The sequence below is a fragment of the Hydra vulgaris genome, chromosome 11, assembly GCF_038396675.1.
Source record: "Hydra vulgaris chromosome 11, alternate assembly HydraT2T_AEP".
Taxonomy (NCBI): Eukaryota; Metazoa; Cnidaria; class Hydrozoa; order Anthoathecata; family Hydridae; genus Hydra; species Hydra vulgaris.
The window spans coordinates 34,905,804-34,928,755 of record NC_088930.1 but is presented as its reverse complement, the minus strand read 5'-3'; the positions used below and the strand labels follow the sequence as shown (position 1 = coordinate 34,928,755).

Below are 22,952 nucleotides of genomic sequence, written 5' to 3'. Positions count from 1 at the left end.
TTTATTTTATTAAGGTGTCACTCCAATGACTAGTTTTTAACTATACGAGTGACACTAAGCCTAATTTTGTAAAATATAAATAAATTTGTAATTTTTTTTAATTTTATGGTTAAATAGATAGATTTAAAAAAAAATATCTAGCAATGGCAAACCCAGAGTTTATTTGAGAAAACCATTTTTTTCTCTGTAATGTGGGGGGAGGGGGGGATGAGGGGTTCTTGTAATTGCTTCCCCACTTATCTTTACCAGTTACAATGATTTATAAGTATCATTGTTGCAGCACTAGTCTTTGTTTGTGTTCATCTTGTTAAAGATAAGGAGTTGATTTAAAATAGCGTCTCATTGTAAAAGGCGTTTCTCTGAATGCAGTGACAGCGGTGGACATAAGTTTATGCTAAGAAAAGCATAAATAAACTTATTTGCATGATCAAGATTTAGAGGTCACAGTTTGTAAATTTGGGGTCCTAATATCAATGAAATACCCTATGAAAATCCTTTTAGTTGGTAATAGTACATGTCTATGGGAGTCCATATTGAGGTGTTTTGAAATCCCTCATTAACATCCAAATGGAAATTTGTATCTCTAAGTATTTATAAACTAAATGATTTAAATTCGGACTTTGTCAGTGCTAATTTCATACAGTAAACATGCTCTGTGAAAAAAATTAATAAAATAAGAAATGCTGCCAATCAAATATTTAAGTTTTCTTATTTTTATAACTTTTTTCAAAATTTGATTTATTATGTTGATTCAAGAGCATTTTTGAAAGCTCAAACCTTGTGTCCATATCCAGAGTTTTTTCCGGAAGAGGCAGTTGTTCAAAACAAAGAAAATTGTAAACAAGGTTTTTGTGAATATATTTGTTAAGTTTGAAGATGACAACGTTTGCAAAGACCCATGAAGAATGCAGAAAATCTGTTTATGTCATTTGCATGAAAAAAGGTGACCAAGAGCTGACCAAAAACTACAAATCAAAAATCCTTCAACAAATTCAGAAAGATCTTAACTTCAATGATGAAAGAGTGCCTTTGGCAACTTATATCTCATGCCGATCTCAGATTGGAAAGCTTAATGATGGGAAAACAACTGTTGTACCAAAACTCTACCACTTTGAGACAATTTTAATCAAACCTGCAACTCGTTTTTCTAATGTTTGTGAGTGTTTACTCTGTCAAATTGCCAAGCTCAAGGGAAAAGAAAAGCATCCATTCAGCAAATTCCAAGACTCAGAGCCCAAACTCCCACAGCAGGTTTCTCAAAGTGCTGAAAAATGTTGCACAAAATGCTTATCAATTATTGGATGTGGGCTTCCTCACAACTGCACTTTAGGAACTCGCCATGAAAATCTGAGGAAAATTGCAGCTGCAGATCCCGTAGGAGCAGAGCAAGTTGCATCAGGAGTTTTGGCTTCTAAAAGTGCCTCTCCAAATGGAACCACCAGGCTAGTCAACTAAGTGGAAAGATGTTGTCTATGAGAAGAGATATGCTGTGCTGGTTTGATATTGTTAATTTAATTTAAAAAAATATTTGAACTTGTCAATCAAATATTTTAATAGGGCTAAATAAGGAGAGGCAAAATTAAAGTAAATTAAAAATGCTCCTTCAATATTCTTAATTGATTCAAATTTTATTTAATTAAAAAATATTCTTTTTATATTTTGTTGTAAATTAAATTCTCAAATCTTTATCTAGTTTAATCACTTGATTGATTTTGAACTTTCTATTTTTTTTGTTTAGGTCCATCATCAGCTCAGCAACTCTTTAAAGAACCTCTTACAACGGAAAATATGGTTCAAATACAGCAAAATACTGGACTGTCCAACAATGGAATGCGAAAACTTGGCTCAGCCCTGAATCAAATTAGTCCTGTAAGATTGGTGGAGCCAAGTTTCCCTCTTAATTTTGCTCAAGCTGGCCAAAAAGCTTCATGATCAGTTTATTGTCAGCAGGATAACTCTGGCAGAAAATAAGGAATCATGCCAGGTGGTTCATTGCCAAAGTCTCAGTGAAGCCTTTAAATCAGCTTGAAAATTAACAGAATCTGCCATTTTGAATTTGGGAATTATTGGAGGAGGCTCCTTTCTGAAAGTAAGCTTCACTCACATTGTTTTGGAGGAGGATGAAACGCCACCAAACAGCCCAGTTCAGAAAAATATCAAACTGATGTCTCAACCCTCAACCAAAGCAACAAGTGTAAAGCAGCAAATCCTGATAGCACTTGCACAAAACACTTCAGAGAGCTACCATAATGTGAAGGTCATTTTGAATCTCATTCAAGTTCAAGAAGAATATCAGAAAGATTCTCTCATCATTTCTTGCAATCTCAAGCTGGCAAATATTTTATGTGGAATACAGTCTCACAGTAGCAAGCATCCATGTTGTTGGTGTGATGCCTGATCACCAAATCTCAAAAACTGTGGCCAGCTGAGAACATTTGGTGAGATCAGAAGACAACATTCCGAATTCATCAGAGCAGGAGGATATTTGAGAAAATCAAAGGACTTCAAAAATGTTATTCACTTGCCAATACTCGATTTTCCAGATGATAAGCTCGTCCTTGAGGCTATTCCACCTATGGAGCTTCATTTGCTACTTGGTGTGGTAAATCACTTGATCAAAACTCTTTGTGATCTTTAGCCCAAAACCAAGGAATGGCCCTCATCACTTCACATTCCCAACCAGCTTTTTCATGGTGGTTATTTTAATAGGAATGACTGCATGAAGCTCTTGAGAGGTGTGAGCAAACTCCAACTGCTTTCAGAAAAGGAAATTTTGCTCCAGTTCATGGCTTTATTCAAACACTTACACTATTCAAGGATGTTGTGACTTTTTGCTTTGGCTAGAATTTGGACCCTGACTATAAATCCAAGATTGCTCAATTTGAACAGAGCTACATTAAACTTCTGATTTCAGTTACCCCTAAAGCGCATGCAGTGTTTTTCCATGAGGCTCAGTTCATCAAGACGAAAAAAATGGGATTGGGCCTCTTCACTGAGCAGGCAACAGAAGCATTGCACTCGAACTTTAAGGTTCATTGGGATAGGTACAAACGAGATTCTTCCCACCCTGATTATGCCAAGCATCTCCTGAAATGTGTAACTGAGTATAATAGCAAGAAAATCTAAACTCTGTACTAGAAAGATTTTTTACATAATTTATTTCAGAAAAAAAAGTTTGAAACATTTGCTTTTCCATGTGTCTTTCCTTAAAGAGTATTCTAATCAATTATCAGAAAGAAAATTGTTATTTATCTTGTAAGTGAAGTCTTGTAGAAAATAAATGAATAAAAATAAAAAGTCCCTATTTTTATTCATTTATTTTATTTGTTTAATGTATCTGTCCCTGCATGCTCCAAAAACTTTTATTTGACTAGTTTTTTTCTTCATACTTCAACCCTTTGGAACTCTCTCCATGTTTTCTTGACTCATACAATCTTCAACTTTTAAGGTCTTTGGTCAACCAGTCCCTTGCTCTATAGCTCTATTCTTTTTTTCAAGTAACTTCCAACTTTATAGTGGTTGCTTGCAGCCTTATTGAGAGTGAATCAGAATTAAAAAAACATAAAAAAAACAAATTGAAATGTTATCTGGACCAGAAGCCATAGGAGAGTTTAATTGAGATATGACTTTAGCAATGGAAGCTAGAGTGGTTTGGAGCCAGAGTGACTTATGTCTAATAATGAGTTAACCTGTTTAACTTTATTTATTTATTAATTTAACAATTTATTAATTTACAGATATAACATATTGAATATTTTTTTAAAAGATTTTTTATTTTTATTTCTTGATATACACTTTAAAAAGGAATTCTCAATGAGATTATTTATAGTTTTATACTTGTAAAATCTACGAAAATGAACCATGGTCTAATAATAGAAATAATCTGAGCTAGTTTGAGTTCTTTAATTAAGTTTTCTACAAAGTTAATTATATTAGTTTAAATTAATTATATTAATTGTATTAAATGATTTCAATAAAAAGAAGTATTTATACTAATGAGTATCCTATCATGATTTTAAGTTATTTCTTTTTAGAAGAAAGTTAGTTAAGAATTTTTTTACTTAAATTTTATTACTTAAAGTTCAAAACAGAAATAGGCACAAATTTTAGATTCATTTTATTAAATAACAATTTCTTAAAAATTAGAAATTGTTATTTAATTGTCAAATATAAAATTCTGAATTAAAAAAAAAAATTTAAATTTTCAATTATTTTTTTTTTAATTTTTCTAAAGTTTTACACAAAAAAATTTAAATATTAATTTTATTTTTTTTATTGTTAATTTGTTTAACTTTTAAATGTTAAATCATTTATTTTTCTTAAATTTTAGCTGTATGTACAGTAAGTGCAGTTAAAGTTCAACCTATGTCTATTGAGTGTAATGGTTCAATTAACCAAAGAAACATAAACAATTCTGAACATATAGCACAGCATAATGTTTCAAATTGTGAAGCTAGGCATAATTCTAAATCACATCAATTGAAAGACAATTGTAATTTAGATGTTTCTTGTCCAAAAAGTTCACTTTCTCATCAATCATCTGCTGTTGCTTCACTAAACACAAATGCCATGTTGATTTTAGATGTTTTTTTATCATCAGAGTATATATCAATACTTAATACCTTGGAGCGTGATTCATGGTCAATTTTACTAGATTTAAAAAATCTGCATCTCATCGGCAAGGGTATGAACTTTTTAAATATAACACCAGATTTTTCACGCTTTCTTTTGAAACAAGAAGAGCAGAAGGTTGAAAAAGGTGAGTGTTTACATGATATTAAACATTTTATAGTATATTTTTGTACTGAAATTATATTAAATATTTGTTAAGAAAGTATTATTGTTATTAATGTTGTTGTTCTTATGTTTTTATTATTATATTGTTTTGTATTTTGTTTGTAGAATAATATCCTATATAAGATTAATTGAAAAGCTTGAAATGTATGGTCATTTATACCATACATTTCAAGCTTTTTTAGCAGTTTAGCATTTTTCAAATGCCTTTGCAAAGTCAAGAAAAATTAGGTTGACTGGTTTCCCTGATTTGCTATGAGTTCAAAAGTCCAATGTTTCTAAAAGATTTGTTGCACAATTCTTTTTTTGAAATAAAACCGTGTTGAATTTTGGCAAGCAATTTGTTATTTATCTAATGATCAATTATGGCTTGTCAAACTTTTTTTCCATGAATTTGCATAGAACAGGAGTGGTATTGGACTGCAAATGGTTGGTTCTGCTGCCTATTTATATATACATTTTTAAATTTATTTTGTCTAATGCAATAAATTAAAAGTTAAGAAATTTCTTTTTTTAAAATTTTAAAAGCAGTAGCAGTAATTTCTAATTTCAAAATTTTAAAACATGTTTAGTGAAAAGAAGCCTGATAATAAGGAAAAATTAAAATTTTTTTTTTTACATATAAGTACATATAGGTAATCAATCATCAGTAACAAAGTTGCAATTTTAGGTTTGAAGCTAACATATTGTTTAATCTTAGTTTTTTAAGTATATTTAACAAAAATTTTATTACCTACCTATCATAGTCATAAGTCAGTCATTAAATTAGCGCAATTATCTCTCTTATTGGCTATATCTTATATAGACTAGAGAATCTTATATAAATCTATCATCTTTTATTATCTCTTATTATTTCTTATTATCTCCCTTATTATCAGTCTTATTTTTAAATGCTATAAAAGCCAAACAAAAAATTTGACAAATTTGATTAAGTTTTTATTTGCAAATTCAAGATATGATCAAGACTTATGCCAATTCGCATTTATGCCAGTTTGTACTTGTAATTTATTTGGCGCACTTATGCCAGTTTACACTTAGGCTGATTCGCACTTATTCCAGTTTGGACTTATGTCAGTTTTTGCAACGCTTCTCACTTATAAAATTCGTCCTTATTTAGCTTCCTGAAAAGTTTATTTTTGAAAAAAATTTAATAATAAAAATTTGATTTTGAAGTTTTGAAAAGAGAAATCGTACAGCATTTATGCTTGTAGCCATCTAGACCTGGTCTCTGGTGTTTTGTGTGTTTCATCAGTAATGTCGGTTATACTTTGATCACTAAAATAATGATATTCAAGTTACTCTGTTGTGTCATCTGTAAAAATTTAGAACAATTAAAATGTTATGAAAACTTTTTTGGTTAAAAATATGACAGACATTTAATTGATTGCTCTATATACTAAATATATAAAGTAATACAATAGTGTATATAATAATATAAAAGTTTTATAATTGTGTATATACTAAAAACAAAAGTAATATAATAGTGTATATACTAAATACAAAGGTTTAATAGTTTTAAACTTTGTTTTTTCAAAAGTGCTTGTGAATCCTATTTTTTTAATTTACATTTTTCAATGTTTAGACTTACATATTTTCAGCAATGTTTGTACTTTGTATGGATTAGTTCAAGCCGCAAATTTGGTTGCTAATTGCAGTGTTAAAGTTGCTTGTGGTACATTTTTAATCAATTTTATCAAAAGTAATTTAAAAAGATAAAAATTAATTGTTGTGAGAAACTTATTTTTTTTAAACTTGTCTGAATTTGGTCAACTGTTTGATTGTTTGTATGTTTGATTAACTGTGATTTTAAAAAACCATAAAATTTAATGTTTGAATAAAAGTTGTTTTAAAAAGTTGAATAACCATTCTCATGTGAAGGCAGATTATTCTAATTTTTTTTTAATTATTAGTTATCATTTTTTATAGTTAATTAAAAATAATCTTTCATTATTTTCAATTACCTTGTTTTTAGGTTTTCTAAAAGTTTTTGGACAAGAAAAAAAAACCATCTTAATGAACAATTTAGACCATTTACAAGTAAAGTTAGCAAAATTTCACTTCCAGAATGAAGAGGCAAATAATTTTCACCCTAAGTTTATTTCAATTCATAAGCTTATTGTTAATTGGTTAAAAAATGATTTGAATTGTAAAGTTATCATTCTTTTTCATCGCTACTATGAAAGTCTATCTCATTGTCTAAAAGCTTTTCTTGATACTGACAAGGCTCTTAATGTTAACTTATATCCACAACGAAATATATGTGAAGAGAATTATATTAGCACTTTTTTGAATGCAAATGTTATTTTAGCTGCTGAAAGTGAAGATATGCTTACTTGTCCTTGGCAATATTTTCAGTTTGTCATTCAGTTTGAACATCGATTAGAATCACAATGGCATGACTTGATCTTTGAAAGTAATCCAGATCTTCAACAGTTTGTTTCCTTAAATGTTTTAATTAATTTATCTCAAGAAAATAGTCTATGCAATGGTGTAGTTCAAATGAATAGATATAATCATGGTTTCAAAAAGAAAGGTAATTTTTATAAGAAATAAAATAACTTTTCTTATTTAATATATTAACCAGTATCATTTTAAACAAATAAAAAAATAATAATAACTATTAGGCATTTTGGCGTGCACACACACACACACACACACACACACACACACACACACACACACACACACACACACACACACACACACACACACATATTAGAATATCATAAATAGAAAAAAAAAATTTTTTTAATTTGATATACATCTTTTTTTCCTTTTCTAAATTTTATTTTACTTATATAAAAATGTGTTTTTTAATATTTTTAGACAAACTATCTAATCTTGCTGATCCCATCTCAATATATACTCAACATTATGTACTTTGTTGTAAAAATGTTGTAAAAAATAATGAACTTCTCATCGCACTTGAGAGTAAAGAAAATCTAGTTGTTGTTACCAAAGATTACTCAAAACTTAAAAGTGTCACAGACTTTTGTTTTCATCCTGACATATTAATAGATGAGCGAACTGGGATTCTTATTTTAAATGCAAATGATCTCACTTGTGTTATGCAAATTGATTTAAAAATTATATCAATGGCATTAAAGTGTTCTGTGTTCCATGTTATTTTAACTAGCTATTTAAATGAGTAAGTGCTTCATATATATATATATATATATATATATATATATATATATATATATATATATATATATATATATATATATATATATATATATGTATGTAAATGTATATATATATATATGTAAATGTATATATATATATATGTATGTATATATATGCATGTATATATGTATATATATATGTATATATATATATATATATATATATATATATATATATGTAAATGTATATATATATATATATATATATATATATATATATATATATATATATATATATATATATATATATATATATATATATATATATATATATATATTGTATATACATACATACATAGTGTAAAAATAAAAACAGAAAATATTTTTAAAATTGTTTATCTTGCAAAACAGTGTGTTGGATTCCACTAACATTTGCCCTCAAATTGTTGTGATGATTGCAAAAGTTATGGAGCAGTTTAAAGTATCAGTAAAACTTCATTATGTGTTTTCAGTTCAACAGTTTGCTTCACTTGTACGTTTATTATGTGATAATGCAAAACAAACATCTACAGTTTGGGATAAAGAACAATGGGTATCAAGACAATGGCTGAGAGAAGATATTTCTAAGGTTTATATCTCAAAAGTATTTTTTGTTTTGTTTTGTTGTTAAGTAGTTTTTTTGATCTTTACATCTTTTTTTAGGAAGAAGAGTTTTTACTTTCCTATCCATTTATAAATTCATTTTGGTAAGATTTTTAAAATAATTTACAATGTTTTTATATAATTTATATAGAATATTTTATAATTGTATAAATTATATTTTTAATATATAATTGCTCAATAAATATGTAACATACTTTTTATATATGAAGTCATCACTAGTTTTGTTCAAGATTACTTAATTGCTAAAAAGGATTTCTTTCTAGTTAATTAATATATTCATTATAATTTTGATAAATAGATGAAATATTATATTAGGTGAAAGGTAGGTAAAGCTCCTTAGCCATTGGTATTTATATTTATATGTTATAATTTTTAGTGCTCAGATAATAGTAAAAGCTATTGATTCGCTCTCAGATTTGATGAAATATTCCTTAAATGAATTACGAGTTTTGCTTAAGTGTATTCCTCAACATATAATAGAGGTGAAAATTTTTTCTTTCCTTTTATTATTACGCAATATATATTTTTTTTTAATAAATTTTAGCAAACGATTTTAGATATGAGAGGTTACTTGAAAGTTTTAACAACAACAGCAAAAATAATTTTTTTATTCTTCTTTTTATTCTTTTTAAGCAAAAGTATGACTAAGAACTGAGCAAAATTCTTTTATATAAATTGACCTTTATGGAGATTGTTGAGTACTTTTTGTATACATATTAACTACTTGAACCTGGTTTTAAAAGAAACTGTTTTTTGTTGTTGTTTTTTTAATATAAAACTCAAAATGTTAAATTTTGGAATTGCAAGAGCTATATTTTTAATGTATATAATTTATAATAAGCTTCCATGTATATATTTTATAACAACCCTGCAATAATAAAAGCTGCATTTTTTCAAGCAATAAAATCATTATATTGAAATAAAACAACATAATAAAATAAATAAAAATGATGCCAAGTTAAAAGTATAGTAAAAGTAAATTTTATGCAAAGCAATGTGTTCTTACTTTTGTTGATGTAGATTTGTACTGACTAATATATTTTCCATATCTAAAATGAAATTTTTAATTTAAACAGGCTTTTCAGAAAGAAAAAATAAACAATTAAAAAAGTCCATCATATTTAGATAGTACCTGTTCCAAACCATTATGTAATGATATATTTGTTTTTAATGATAGATTTGTTTTAGTTATTTTTATTTATTACATATTATATTTAAAATCTTTTCTTATATGCAAAGTTTTTAAATTATTTAATTAAAAGAAATCCCCTAACCCTGACACTGTTGTCTCTCTGACACATTTACTGGCTTTTACTAAAGTTGAAAATATTAAAAGTATACAAAATTGTCTTAAAAAATGCATTTTTTCAAATATGTTTGGCCCTTGAATGATTTCCCTCAATTTTGGATAATGTTATGCTATATTATTTGTAAAAATCTCTTTTTTAAATTTTTATTATTTGAATAATTTAGTTTGTTTTATAGAATATTTTTTTTTTAGGCGTTTTACAATGCAAGTCATAATGTTGAGGAATTTTTTCATCAACCTGAATTTAGTGTTCAAAAAAATTTAACCACAAACAACATTTTTGCTTCAAATGATAGAAAAACCAACTTATTAGACAATAACAAAATATCTTTATTATTTGACACTCCAATTAGTAATGAAATAAGTACAAATGACTGTTCCAAAGAAAACAACTCACAAACAGTGATGCCACAAGAAAACACATCTCAAACAAGAAAAAATATCAGTGTAACGTTTGAGCAATCAAGCAATCATCAGAAATCGCAATTCAATTCTAGACCAGATTCTCAGTTTAACTATCAGTTGCCACTTGAAATTAAGTACCTGCAACATGAAATAAATAAACAGCCACACAAAATAAATTACAAACAAGATGAAATAAAACACGTGCAACATAAAGGAAATGAACTACCACATAATTCAAATTACCTGACACATGGAATAAGTTACCTGCCATATCAAGTAGTTGACTTGCCACAAGAAATAAATCACTTGCAACAAAAAACAAAACACCTTGAACATGATGCAAAATACATGTCACAAGAAATAAATTATCATCCATATGAAATAAATCCAGTGACTTTTAAAAATTTTCGATGTTTAAAGGAAAAAAAGTCTCAAGCTGCTGAAAAAAAATTTACTTTTTTTGAAGCGCCCTACGCTAATGAAACTCAAACTAATGATTTTAAAAGACTTGATTCAAACTGGAATTCAAGTGTGAACTGGAATACAAGTGACAATGATAGTTTTAAAAAAGATGATGACAATCAAAGTGCAGCTGATGCATCACAAATATGTAAATTGAATCATAGTCAAAAAGATTTAATTAACAGTGATAGAAAATTAAAACAACAAAATGAGAAATTTTTAAACAAAGCAGAAAATTATAATTCTCATTTTTTCTCTTTTAATTTAACTTCTCCACAGTCAGACAGCAATTTCTTAAAACTTCATAAAACTTCTCCGCAGTCAGACAGCAATTTTTATAAAATTAACTCGCAAATGCATTCACAAAATTTGTTTTTAAATTCATCACTATATAGCTCAAAAAATCAAACAGCTGCTGAGAGTTTCAAGCAAAATTCAAAAGAAAGTTGTGTACCTATTAAAAATTTTAATTCTTGTAAACCATTATGGAGACAGCCATTAAATCAGTCTAACAATTCCCGTAATGTTCCCAGGTATTAATTAGGCATTCATAGATAATTTAATTACTTTATGTTATACATGCTATTTATTTGTGGGTGTGTAAATGTTTATTGGCATGCGTATATTGGTGCAAATACATATATACTATATTGTATGAAAATATTTGTGTTACTTTAGATTAAGGTTGGCATATTAACTAACTTCTGCCCACTTTAATTTTTGAAATATTCATTTTAGTTTGCTTTTTTTTTAAAAAAAAGAATAAAAATATATTTTTTCTTTTTGTAATTGATGTCCTTAATAATTTTGTCCTAATTGATGTATGCACCTGATTTTGGGCTACCTCAGTATGATGTTTGTCAGTATTACACATTATGCTCAGAGTTGTATGCATGTTTTGATATAATCATTTTTGCAGCTAACTTTAATTAAAGTAGTCTTCAATAAAAATAATAAAAACATTAATCTTTTTTTTCCATCAAAGGTGAAGCATAGAGAAAAACATTAATTACAAAATAGTTTCATTCGTCATTGATTACAAAATAGTTTCATTCATTCATTGATTACAAAATAGTTTCATTCATTCATTCATTACAAAATAGTTTCATTCATTCATTCATTACAAAATAGTTTCATTCATTCATTCATTACAAAATAGTTGCTGAGTTTTTGTTTTACTCAACATATTTTTTGATTATTTTAATAAAGTAATTAATTATATTTTAAAATAATTTTAGGTTCTTTCTATTTTCGCAAAATCTATTTATTTACAATGTCTATTTTCAACATAATGCTTTAGGTAATTGTGCAGGTTATATATTAAACAAATGCTTTCTAATTGTGCAGTTTATATATTCAATGAATGCTTTTTAATTGTGCAGGTTATATATTCAACAAATACTTTCTAATTGTGCAGGTTATATGTTCAACAAATGCTTTCTGCAGGTTAAAAACAGATATTTTGCTAACTAAGATTAAAACTCTGATGTTTGCTTAAAAATGGTTTGCTATAGTAGTAAAAAAAATTTTTTAATTTAGTTAGTGCAATATCAGAAATTAAAGAAAAACATTAAAAAATCAAAAATATTGCACAATTAAGGGGGCTACTGATAATTAAATGTGGATGCTTCAATTCATATATCAACATTTTTGTTCAAGTTATGTGGTAATGGTGTAGTGGCACAGCACTTGCTTCATAAGCTGCAAGTTGTGAGTTTAATCACTATCACATCCCTGGTAGTACAACGCTTAGCTTGTTTCTCAGTGAAGCAATTCACTTTTCAGTCCAGTGTGTCAAAGCTTGGGTTTTGGAATTAAGGTTTTAGAGAGCAACAATTATTTAAAAAGTTCATTACCTCCACTTATGAAGGTAAGTGGCCCCTGCTGCTTTGGGAAGTTGAATATAGTTTTAAAAAAAAAAGGTTTTTTTTTTAGTGTTTTTATTAAGTTATGCATTACAAAAATTTAAAACTAACATAAAAAAAAACTAAAAATAAAAAAAATATTATAAAATATGATTATGTTAATTAAAGAAAAAAAAATTTCACAGAGGATTAGGCATTACGTCATACTTACTGACTGCATTTTAGTTTTTATGTAAAAGTACCCCTGCTTATTCAGATTTAATAATCAAAGTGAAAATAATAAAAGTGCATCTACATATTCTTAGTAATAAAAGTACATTTTCTTTGTAGCATAGTAGTTACACAACTGGAGGCATAAATTTTAATGTGATTTTAATTGCATCAGGTAATTTATATAGATAACAAAAATTAATGGTCTGACAACTGATCTTTAACAGATCCCAGGGACTTTGTTTCTCATTACAACTTTCAATTTTCTCAAGTTAGTTTGTTTATTTAAAGTGATCCAAAAACAAAACAAAAAAGGGTTAGAGGGGTGATGAAAATATAATTAAATCTATTCTTTTGAAAATTTGACATATGTTAACATTTTTTACAAGAATTTAGTAAAATATTTTCAAGTGAGGAAGTGTTCTTTGAGTTTATATTTAATCTTTATTTAAATATACATAAGGGATTAATTTGGTGTGCAATATAGTATAAAGTTTTATAAATATAGTTTTTCATTGGTGATTTGTGACACAATAGCACAGAAATCTTTACTTCCTTCTTTTTATCCCTCATGGCAATAACATTAATATTATGTTGTGTTTCATATTCTATAATATACTTTTCTAAAAATAAATCTGTTAACTGGAAATTAAAAAGCATAACAGCCATGCATGTATTGTTATATGTTTGTCCAATATTATTGCTTGTCCAATAAACTTGAACAACTAATGACCATGTACATACATATAAAATATAATATGTATACATATAATACATGTACTAACATATTCAGAAAATTTCACTACTTCAATTTTTAAATTATTTGAAATAGCTTTTTTAATTTTTTTTTTGTGTGCATAGAAAAAAACAACAACATAATGCAAAAATAAAACTGATGTGTTTGATTAGCTTCTATTGTTATTGTTTAGACAGGCGGTGAAAGCCATTCAAATACACGGAAGCCAAATGAGCAACTTTAATGAAGTTGATTTTTGTACATCTTCCAAAATAACTTCAAAAGATTATATCAATAGAAAACACCATGCAAGTCAACCTTTTAGCATGGTTAGTTTTATCAGTGTTAGTGACAGTTTTTTACATCATCATTATCATCATCATTTTTATAAAGTGTTAAATTTTATTTAGATACCCAAAGAGAATTCATCTAATTTTCATACTTCTGATGGTTTGTGATGTTTACATTTTTAATTTTAGTTAATAATTACTTTAAGTTACACTTGGTAAAAAATAAAATTGAAAACAAAAGAAATACGAGTTGTTGAGAAACAAAATTTCTTTTCCACAGCTTTTTATTGCAATGTAAACAATTTATAAAAGTTTGTATATATATATATATATATATATATATATATATATATATATATATATATATATATATATATATATATATATATATATATATAACAAGATTTAATTTAATACTGTTCTGAAAAAGTTGAAAACGCTTTGCTTAAATTTTTGAAATCTTCAGGAATGTTAAATCAGTGGTTTTGTATTTATAACGTTCTGAATATCATCTAATATTTAAGGTTGAGGTGAATAATAAGGAAAAATAAAGCAGTGATACAGTGAATATTGTTGAATTTTATTAAATTTTTCAAAAACAAATAATTTGTAATACTTTAATGTTGACTCTTGAGTATTTGATATATTATAATTTATCCAAATAACATTTAATTTACTCAAATATAAAATAAATTATTGAAATTTAGCAAAGAATATTATTCTAAAGGTGGTAGTTGACAATCAGTGTGAATGTTTAAAATGTGCATATATATCATAGAAAATTTAAATGTAAAGAAAAATTTTTTTTTTAATAATTTAAAAAATACAACAAAGTTACTGGAAAAAGACTTTAAGATTGACAGGCTTCTAACCAGGCTACTAGAGCTGCTCCAACAACATTTAAAATGTGTTTTGAATTTTGTTTAAAAGAAAGAACATAATTAGAAAACCTGTCCTCAAAATAATACTTGTCTACATGCTGATACCTACAGTATCGGACAAAACATGGTGGACAAACTCAAATTTAAAACAAAAGTTGATCAAAAACTTAAAAAAAATAGTAAAACAATTGTACATATTAATTTTTAAATAGTTTATTATGTTCTTAACAAAATTTAAAACGTTTGAATCATACTAACAATCACAAAAAAAAATTTATAACACATTTTTCTCAACAAACTACATTTTTCTTTGGACAAAACAAGGTGGAGAAATCAAAATGATGCTTTTTTATAAGATTTCATTGTCTTTATTTAATTTACCGTATTCTTTTGTTTTCACTTTTATTATAACAGTATTCTAAAATGATAAAATAGATTTTTTCAGTTAAACTAAAAATAGATTTAACTCATGATATATTGCGTAAAAAATTGTGATTTAAAATGGCTTACAACAAATTAGCAAATGTTTTTTTTTGTTTTTATTTTTTTCCAATTCACCTCCCCAAGGCTGAGAAGGCCACTACAGATGAGGAGGCTTCTTGTGGTTATAACCCTCTCTCAACTCTATAACTCTGAAACGTGAACCTTGACGAACAAGGTCGCTTTGTGGAGAAATAAGTTGAGCGCGGTACTACCAGGGATGTGGTGGGAATCGAACTCGAACAATTATTAAAGACAATTATTTTATTAAATCTTTAATAAAATTTTCACATTTTACATGAAAATTTTATTAAAGATTATAAAAGCCGAAAACATCAAGCTGAAATTTGTAGAAAATATAATATAGCTAAATTGACTGTAAGCAACACTGTCAAATCATTTGGATCTTGTGACTGCTATAAAACAAACCATCGGGGCAGGCGTCCGAGAAAAACATCACTAACACTAGATCGAAGAATTGTTAAAGAGCTTAAAAAAGATCCATTTTTGTCATCCACAAAATTAACTGAAAAACTTGAACTACACATCTCCAATCGCACTGTGCAACGAAGAGCTAACAAAGCAAAATTGTTTTCTCAAATGCCTGCCAAAAAATCACTAACTTCTTTTTAAAATAGAAAGCTAAGACTTGTGTTTGCCAAAGCACACCAAAATTGGACTGTAGACCAGTGGAAAAACATACTTTTTAGTGATGAATCAAAATATAATCTTTTTGGAAGCTACGGCAAGAAGCGAGTCTGGAGTCTAAAGAACACCAGATACAATACTAAATATACCAAGAAGAGTGTAAAGCATGGAATGTCTGCTATGGTTTGAGAATGTTTCTCAGCACTAGGAACCGGTCCTATTCACAAAATTAATGGAATTATGGACTGCTTTATGTACAAATATGTAATGGAAAATGTTATGTTACCACATGCTAAATGGGAGATGCCCCTAAAATGGATTTTTCAACAGGACAATGACCCTAAACATACATCAAAAATTGTAAAACAATGGTTCAAGGACAAGAATATTACCATAATGGAGTGACCTGCACAAAGCCCTGATTTGAATCTTATAGAAAATTTCTGGGAAATAATTGACAATAAGATTGAGTGTGCAAATGCGAAGACCAGTAAGGAATTATTTGAACAAATCAAGAAGGCCTGGCAAGAGATTGATATGAGAATTGTTGACTCGTTAATTGAGTCTATGCCTCGAAGAATGAAAGCAGTAATCGAAAGTAAAGGAGGTCCTACCAAATATTAAGTTAAGTTTTTTGAAAAATAATAAGTTAATTTTTGAAATTTTTTGAATTTTTAGTCAATTTTTTGAATGTCCGCCTTGTTTTGTCCAAAGAAAAGTTTAGTTTGTTAAGGAAAATGTGTTATAAAACTTTTTTGGTGATTTTTAGTATGATTCAAAAGTTTTAAATTTTGTTAACAACATAATAAACTACTTAAAAACTATTGTGTTCAATTGTTTTACTACTTTTTTTCAATTTATGATCAACTTTTGTTTTAAATTTGAGTTTGTCCACCATGTTTTGTTCAATACTGTAAATTACTTTAATCTTTTCTATCAAACACTCCTTACAATATTTTTTTCAAATCTGTCTAAGATTATGCCTCTTTTTCTTGTCTTGCTAGAGTCACACCACACATCCATCTGATCATTAGGGTTATGACTTTTTTTCAACCCCATGCTCATGTACTGTAGTTTGATGAACTTTTACCTAAAGAATACAAAATGAACTATTATTTGCATATCTTTTGAAAAATGTTCACCCCGCCATTGAAAAATTGATTTTGACATAAGTATCGGTTAGGGTTATGACTTTTTTTCAACCCCAAACTTTTTTATTTTAAATGTTTAATTATATTTAAATTAAAATATAAATTAATGGGGAGTCTTAATAAATGGGAGGGTCTGAAATATTTTTAAAATCTTTTAAACAGGTTTTTTAATTTTAAAAATATGTAAATACAATGAGAAAGTTGTTAGGATCAAGGATTTTTTATCCATGATGGAGAGACTTATATTTTATCCACAATGGAGAGACTTATATTTCTTTACTTAATAAAGTTAAGTTTTTGATTTTATGTCAAAATCGATTTTTCAATGGTGGGGTGAACTTTTTTCAAAAGATATGCAAATAATAGTTCATTTCGCCTTTTTTAGGTAAAAGTTAATCAAACTACAGTACAGGAGCGTGGGGTTGAAAAAAAGTCTTAACCCTACTGATCATCTTCTCATTCAGCAAATACTACACCATATAAATATCAAAGTTTATATAACAATGAAAGGGTATTGTATGCCAACATCTAAATAGATAGCAAACAGATATGTTTATATCCATAATATGTATGCATAAAGTGCATTCTGAGAGCTTTTATTCTTTCTGGAATAAAAGTTTGGAATGTGGAAAGGAATTTGAAAATGTCCTTTTATTATTGCAAGAAGCAATAATAAAAGTATTACTTCTATAAATATTTATTACTTCTATAAATATTTAAAATAACTTAATATCCAGATCAATTCAGATCTAGGATCCAGAATATGAAATTCTTATTTAAACAAAATTCTTATTACTTCTATAAATATTTGAAATAAATATTTAATACTTCTATAAATATTTAAAATAACTTTTAATATCCAGATCAATTCAGATCTAGGATCCAGAATATGAAGTTCTTATCTAAATAAAATTCTGAAATCCATATTTCAGAATAATGTTTTGAAAATTAATTAACAGTAAAATGAATAATAAATCAACAACAGACTAAAGAAATATTTCAGCTTTACTTGGCTGAACTTTATACTCTTGCCCTGACAAAAAATCTTCACTTTTTAATTACTTTGAACAAGTAGCCGATTTTAAATCTATTTTCTGTAACAGCCTAAGGCTTGCAGTGGCTTATGGATTTTAATTCTGGACTTAAAATCTACAATTTTTGTTAGACAACAAAACTCGTTTTATTTACTGCAAAAAAATATTGCAATCTTATTGGCATTCCTATATTGATGAATAACAACCCTCTTACACTCAGACAATGTCTAAAAACACATTCTAAATGTAGTTAGCCTTGCTTTATCTGCCAAGCTTGAGCCACTCTCCCATTGTTGTAAGGTTGCATTTCTTTCTTTTTTCTACAAATAACATCATGGTCAATCCTCAAACGAGCTATCATCTCTATAACGATACACCAAATCTCATTATTGCTTGGCTATTTATTCAACAAGTTGCATCCTTTTACTGTATCTTTCCTTCACATTAAAAAACTTTTATTAATCCAGTTTTTTTCCTTGAATATTAAAAAAACCTTATAACTCTCACCCATTTTCATAACTTTTTAAGTCTTCATTTATATGTTTCCTACTATTTAAACTTATTTTCTATTTAAAAGTAACTCATAACTTAATAGTGGTTGCTTGCCGGGGTTGGCAAAATTATAAGAGGAGGGGTTGATAGCCGATCAAAAAACATTTTCTCATGTTGGTGCTAACGTTTTTGCTAAATGGAGGGTTAAACCAAATGATGTTGCGGGCTCTGTTTCGTTTTGGAGTTGATATTGCTTTAGGATTGTATGTTAGACTACATTTATAACCAGACTTTAATAAAGAATGACTTTAAAAAAGATGTTTTTTTATATTATTATTATTATTATTATTGTTATTATTATTACTACTATTATTATTTGATGTCAGAACTCATTCCATTTTTTTTTTTTTTTTTAGTTTTGTAATGCTTTTTAATTATATTTTTGAATGGTTTTTTCTTGATTTAAATATATGGCTGACGAGTGCCGCAAACAGCATGAAACTTTAAGTACCGTAAAAAAGTTTTTTTTTTTATCTAACCATTTATTTATTTATTGATCTATTTTGTGATTATTTCACTTTATATTGATAACTTTCAAATCGAAAAAGAGTTGATTATTATCACATAATCAAAACAATATATATATATATATATATATATATATATATATATATATATATATATATATATATATATATATATATATATATATCATATATATATATATATATATATATATATATATATATATATATATATATATATATATATATATACATATATATATATATATATATATATATATATATATATATATATATATATATATATATATATATATATATATATATATATATATATATATATATATATGTATATATATATACATTTATGTATATACACATATATATGTGTATATATATTATACACCAGCAATTTTTGGTATTAAGTTGCTTCAAGCTGGAGTAGATAGTTTATAAGAAAATAAGAGTTAGCTCAAAAAAGTTTGAAAAATCAACATAAATAAACTGCTTTAAAAACACCATTTTTTTTTTGTAGAATTGCAAAGAAATGCTACAAAAAATGTAGGAATAAATAATAAAAAAAAAATAAACCACTGGAAAAACTTACCTATGGTTTATTTATTTTTTCTGCATTGAGTTTATTTTTTTATTAACTGTCTAAACCTAAATAACTTGCAACATTTAAAACCATTTTTTTTATAAGTGTTTTATTCACATGAGTTAGTCTAACAACACTCTTTTTAAAAAGTCGTGTGACAATTTATTATGGCCACCTATGAATATTGATGATTTTGAAGTTTAATCTCATTTTTTTCATATGAAGAGTAAAAATTCATTATTGAAAGTTAATCTTTTGTTTAAAATAAAGTTTTAACTCATAAAATCAGTACTTTTTTTTTGCTACTGGCAACACTGTCACTTTTGACAGCCATTTTGTATGATGTCATCTTAATTATAATCTTTTTGCTGTACACTTGTTAAGTTTTACTACCAGAGTTTTGAATTCGTTTATTAGGTTATCGTCAAAATAATTATTTAAATCAGTAAAAATATTGTTTCTTAAATATTTCTTTTTATTCTAAAGTAAAAATAGTTGTATTCGATTTGATTTAAAGTTATGAGTACCAAAGCAAATTCTTAACTGTAATACTGAGATGTGATATCTTATTTTAGTTATGGGGAAAAAAAAGGACTTGTTACCACAAAAAATTGCTGAAATCAGGGCATTTTTAATAAATACTAATCTTTCTCAGCAAGAAATTGCCAGAAAATGTGGTATTTTGCGGGTTTCTGTACAAAATGAACACAAAATAATGGTTAATATGGAGAACTTGATGCCAAAGAGGGTAGGTAAATGTGGAAAGAAGAGAATCCTAACATCACACAGGAAAAGAATACTTACCAAAATTGTTCTAGAAAATAGACAAGTTACCAACAATGAAATAACTAATAAGCTGGATCAATTGGGAGTCAAAATGTCAAAGAGAATGGTTCAACATCGCTTACAATCTTGGTTACATTTCATGACGTCCAGCTAAGAAGCCTAAACTGACACCAAAAATGATGCAAAAAAGGCTGGAGTGGGCAAAAAAGTATAGGAATTTAACGGAAGATGATTGGAAATTGATAAAATTAATTTAGATGTATTTAAAATATCCACTTTCTTACACCAAACTTTAAATATTCACTTAGCAGCCCTTGTATAATATTTTAAGGTATGCTTTAGCAACGAGAGTACTTTCCAAGTTTTAACAAAGAAGGCTCAAATGTAAAAAGAAAAAAAAGAGAAAAATACTTATTGGACTGCATCATTCAAACTGTTAAACACCCCACCTCTGTGATGATCTGATCAGTGATATGTGGAAGGGGAATGGGAAGGCTCTATATTTTAAAGGGAATAATGAATCAGTTACAATATAAAAAAATCCTGGATCAAAAATTGTTGCCACAATTGGCAGAATGGTTTAGTCCAGGTGGAAGAAAAGCCTTCATGCAGGGTGGGGCACCATGTCACACGGCTAAATCAGTTAAAAAATATCTATCAGAACAAAACATTCCATTACTTGATTGCCCAGGAAACTCTCCTGACCTAAATCCTATAGAAAATACTTGGGCAAATATTTTATTTTTTTTATTTATTTACATCTTATGGTTTATGGAAAATGGGTTGAAACTTTTAACTTGATATGATAACATGTCATTTTGCCACAAAGTTTTAAAAGGTGTTTTTAACAATATTCAAGTTGTACAATATACAAGTAAATGGTTAATACTAAATATTTCTATCATAAAGTGTTATTTAAATTTTGTAACATAGTGTAAGTTATTAAAAATTTAATGAAATAAATTTTTAATTCATTTTCTTTAGAAGAAATCTCTTATTTAAAAACAAAGAAACGCAAGCTATCATACGAAAGAGTTCCTGGTGCAACAAATGGTCAGACAAGACTAACATTTCTCTAAAGTCACAGTTTAATAAAAAATATTTTAGTTACTAAGTGATAATGTTTTTGTTTACTTTTTATCATTTTTTTCAAAGTTTCATGGAAGGTAATATTGCAGCTATGAAGTTAATTTTTGTATCTGTGTAGGTTTGATAATGTTTCATGAAAGTTAGCTGGTTTTTTAAAAGTTAATTTTTGTTTATGTAGATTTCAAACTGTAAATATTGTGTTTTTTAATCTTTACAAATGTAAATATGTTTTACTGTACTAATTGAATTAAAATCTGTTTTGAGTTAAGCACATTTATTTTTTTGAAGTCTGATTTTAGTCTACAATTAAGTTGTCAAAATTTGTCTTTAATTTGTTCTTATAAGTAATTCTTCAATTTGGTCATATAAATAAGTCTTCAATTTGTTTATATAAATAAGTCTTTAATTTATTCATAATGGTGATATCTTAGAAACCATTCACCTACTCTTAATTTGTTTAAGATACATTTTGTTAAAAATATAGCGAGTTAGTATAAATGGAATGAAATACTTGTAAAATTTATTTTATAAGTATTTCATTCCATTTATACTTTAATATTTGAAATTTAATAATGATTTATTAAATTATTGTGTAAAAAACTAGTAACAACTTGTTATCTATAGTATATATTTATGCTATACTATATATATATATATATATATATATATATATATATATATATATATATATATATATATATATATATATATATATATATATATATATGTATGTATGTGTATATATATATATATATATATATATATATATATATATATATATATATATATATATATATATATATATAACTTTAAGCATATTATATTTTTTATCTATATATGCTATAGTTTATATAGATAAAAAATATATATAGTGTGTGCGCGTGTGTGTGTATATATTTATATTTGTTCACAAAAATTTTATTTTAAAGAAATGTTTGATTTAACTTTAAGCATATTATATTTGTTATCTGTAGATGCTGTAGTATATTGGGATATAGGGGAGAGTTGCCTAAATTGCAACAGCGCTTTATTATGTTTTTTTGTGTTTAATGCGATGGGATTTAAAATCCAAAAAAAAATATAAACTTATCTTATAAGTTACTGCAAGCATGATATTGCAAGCATGATATTGCAGTGATATAACAAAATAGTCCAAAGTTTCTTTGAATGGAACGATAAAGTTTTCCTTACTTAATCAGTAATAAAATCTAAGGGCTGTAGAAATAGTTCAGGCGCAATTTTAAAATACTTAGTAGTAACCATAAACCTTAAAAATTTTGTTTAGTGATTTTTAACCAATAAATTAAAAGAACATCATAACAGTTAATTATACAATTTTTGTGGAATTTCAATTTGCCTAGGTAATGTTAATCCTTTTATAGGTTTTGAATGAACTGTTTAAATTTTCAA

At 26.6% G+C, this 22,952-nt stretch overlaps 1 protein-coding gene across 4 annotated transcripts in view; it reads left to right on the top strand.

The window, feature by feature from the left end:
• The window catches only part of LOC101236458 (protein shortage in chiasmata 1 ortholog), a 49,352-nt gene extending 27,542 nt beyond the window's left edge, over positions 1-21,810 (top strand). For all 4 annotated transcript variants that reach the window (XM_065810888.1, XM_065810886.1, XM_065810889.1 and 1 more), the window contains 11 exons: positions 4,331-4,759; positions 6,377-6,466; positions 6,767-7,327; positions 7,621-7,942; positions 8,331-8,547; positions 8,622-8,665; positions 8,959-9,064; positions 10,084-11,291; positions 13,763-13,898; positions 13,980-14,019; positions 21,438-21,810. In XM_065810888.1, coding sequence (XP_065666960.1) covers positions 4,331-4,759; positions 6,377-6,466; positions 6,767-7,327; positions 7,621-7,942; positions 8,331-8,547; positions 8,622-8,665; positions 8,959-9,064; positions 10,084-11,291; positions 13,763-13,898; positions 13,980-14,019; positions 21,438-21,532 — 3,248 coding nt within the window. In that variant the 3' untranslated portion in view covers positions 21,533-21,810. The remainder of the gene's footprint in view (positions 1-4,330; positions 4,760-6,376; positions 6,467-6,766; positions 7,328-7,620; positions 7,943-8,330; positions 8,548-8,621; positions 8,666-8,958; positions 9,065-10,083; positions 11,292-13,762; positions 13,899-13,979; positions 14,020-21,437) is intronic.
• Positions 21,811-22,952: the final 1,142 nt, after the last annotated feature.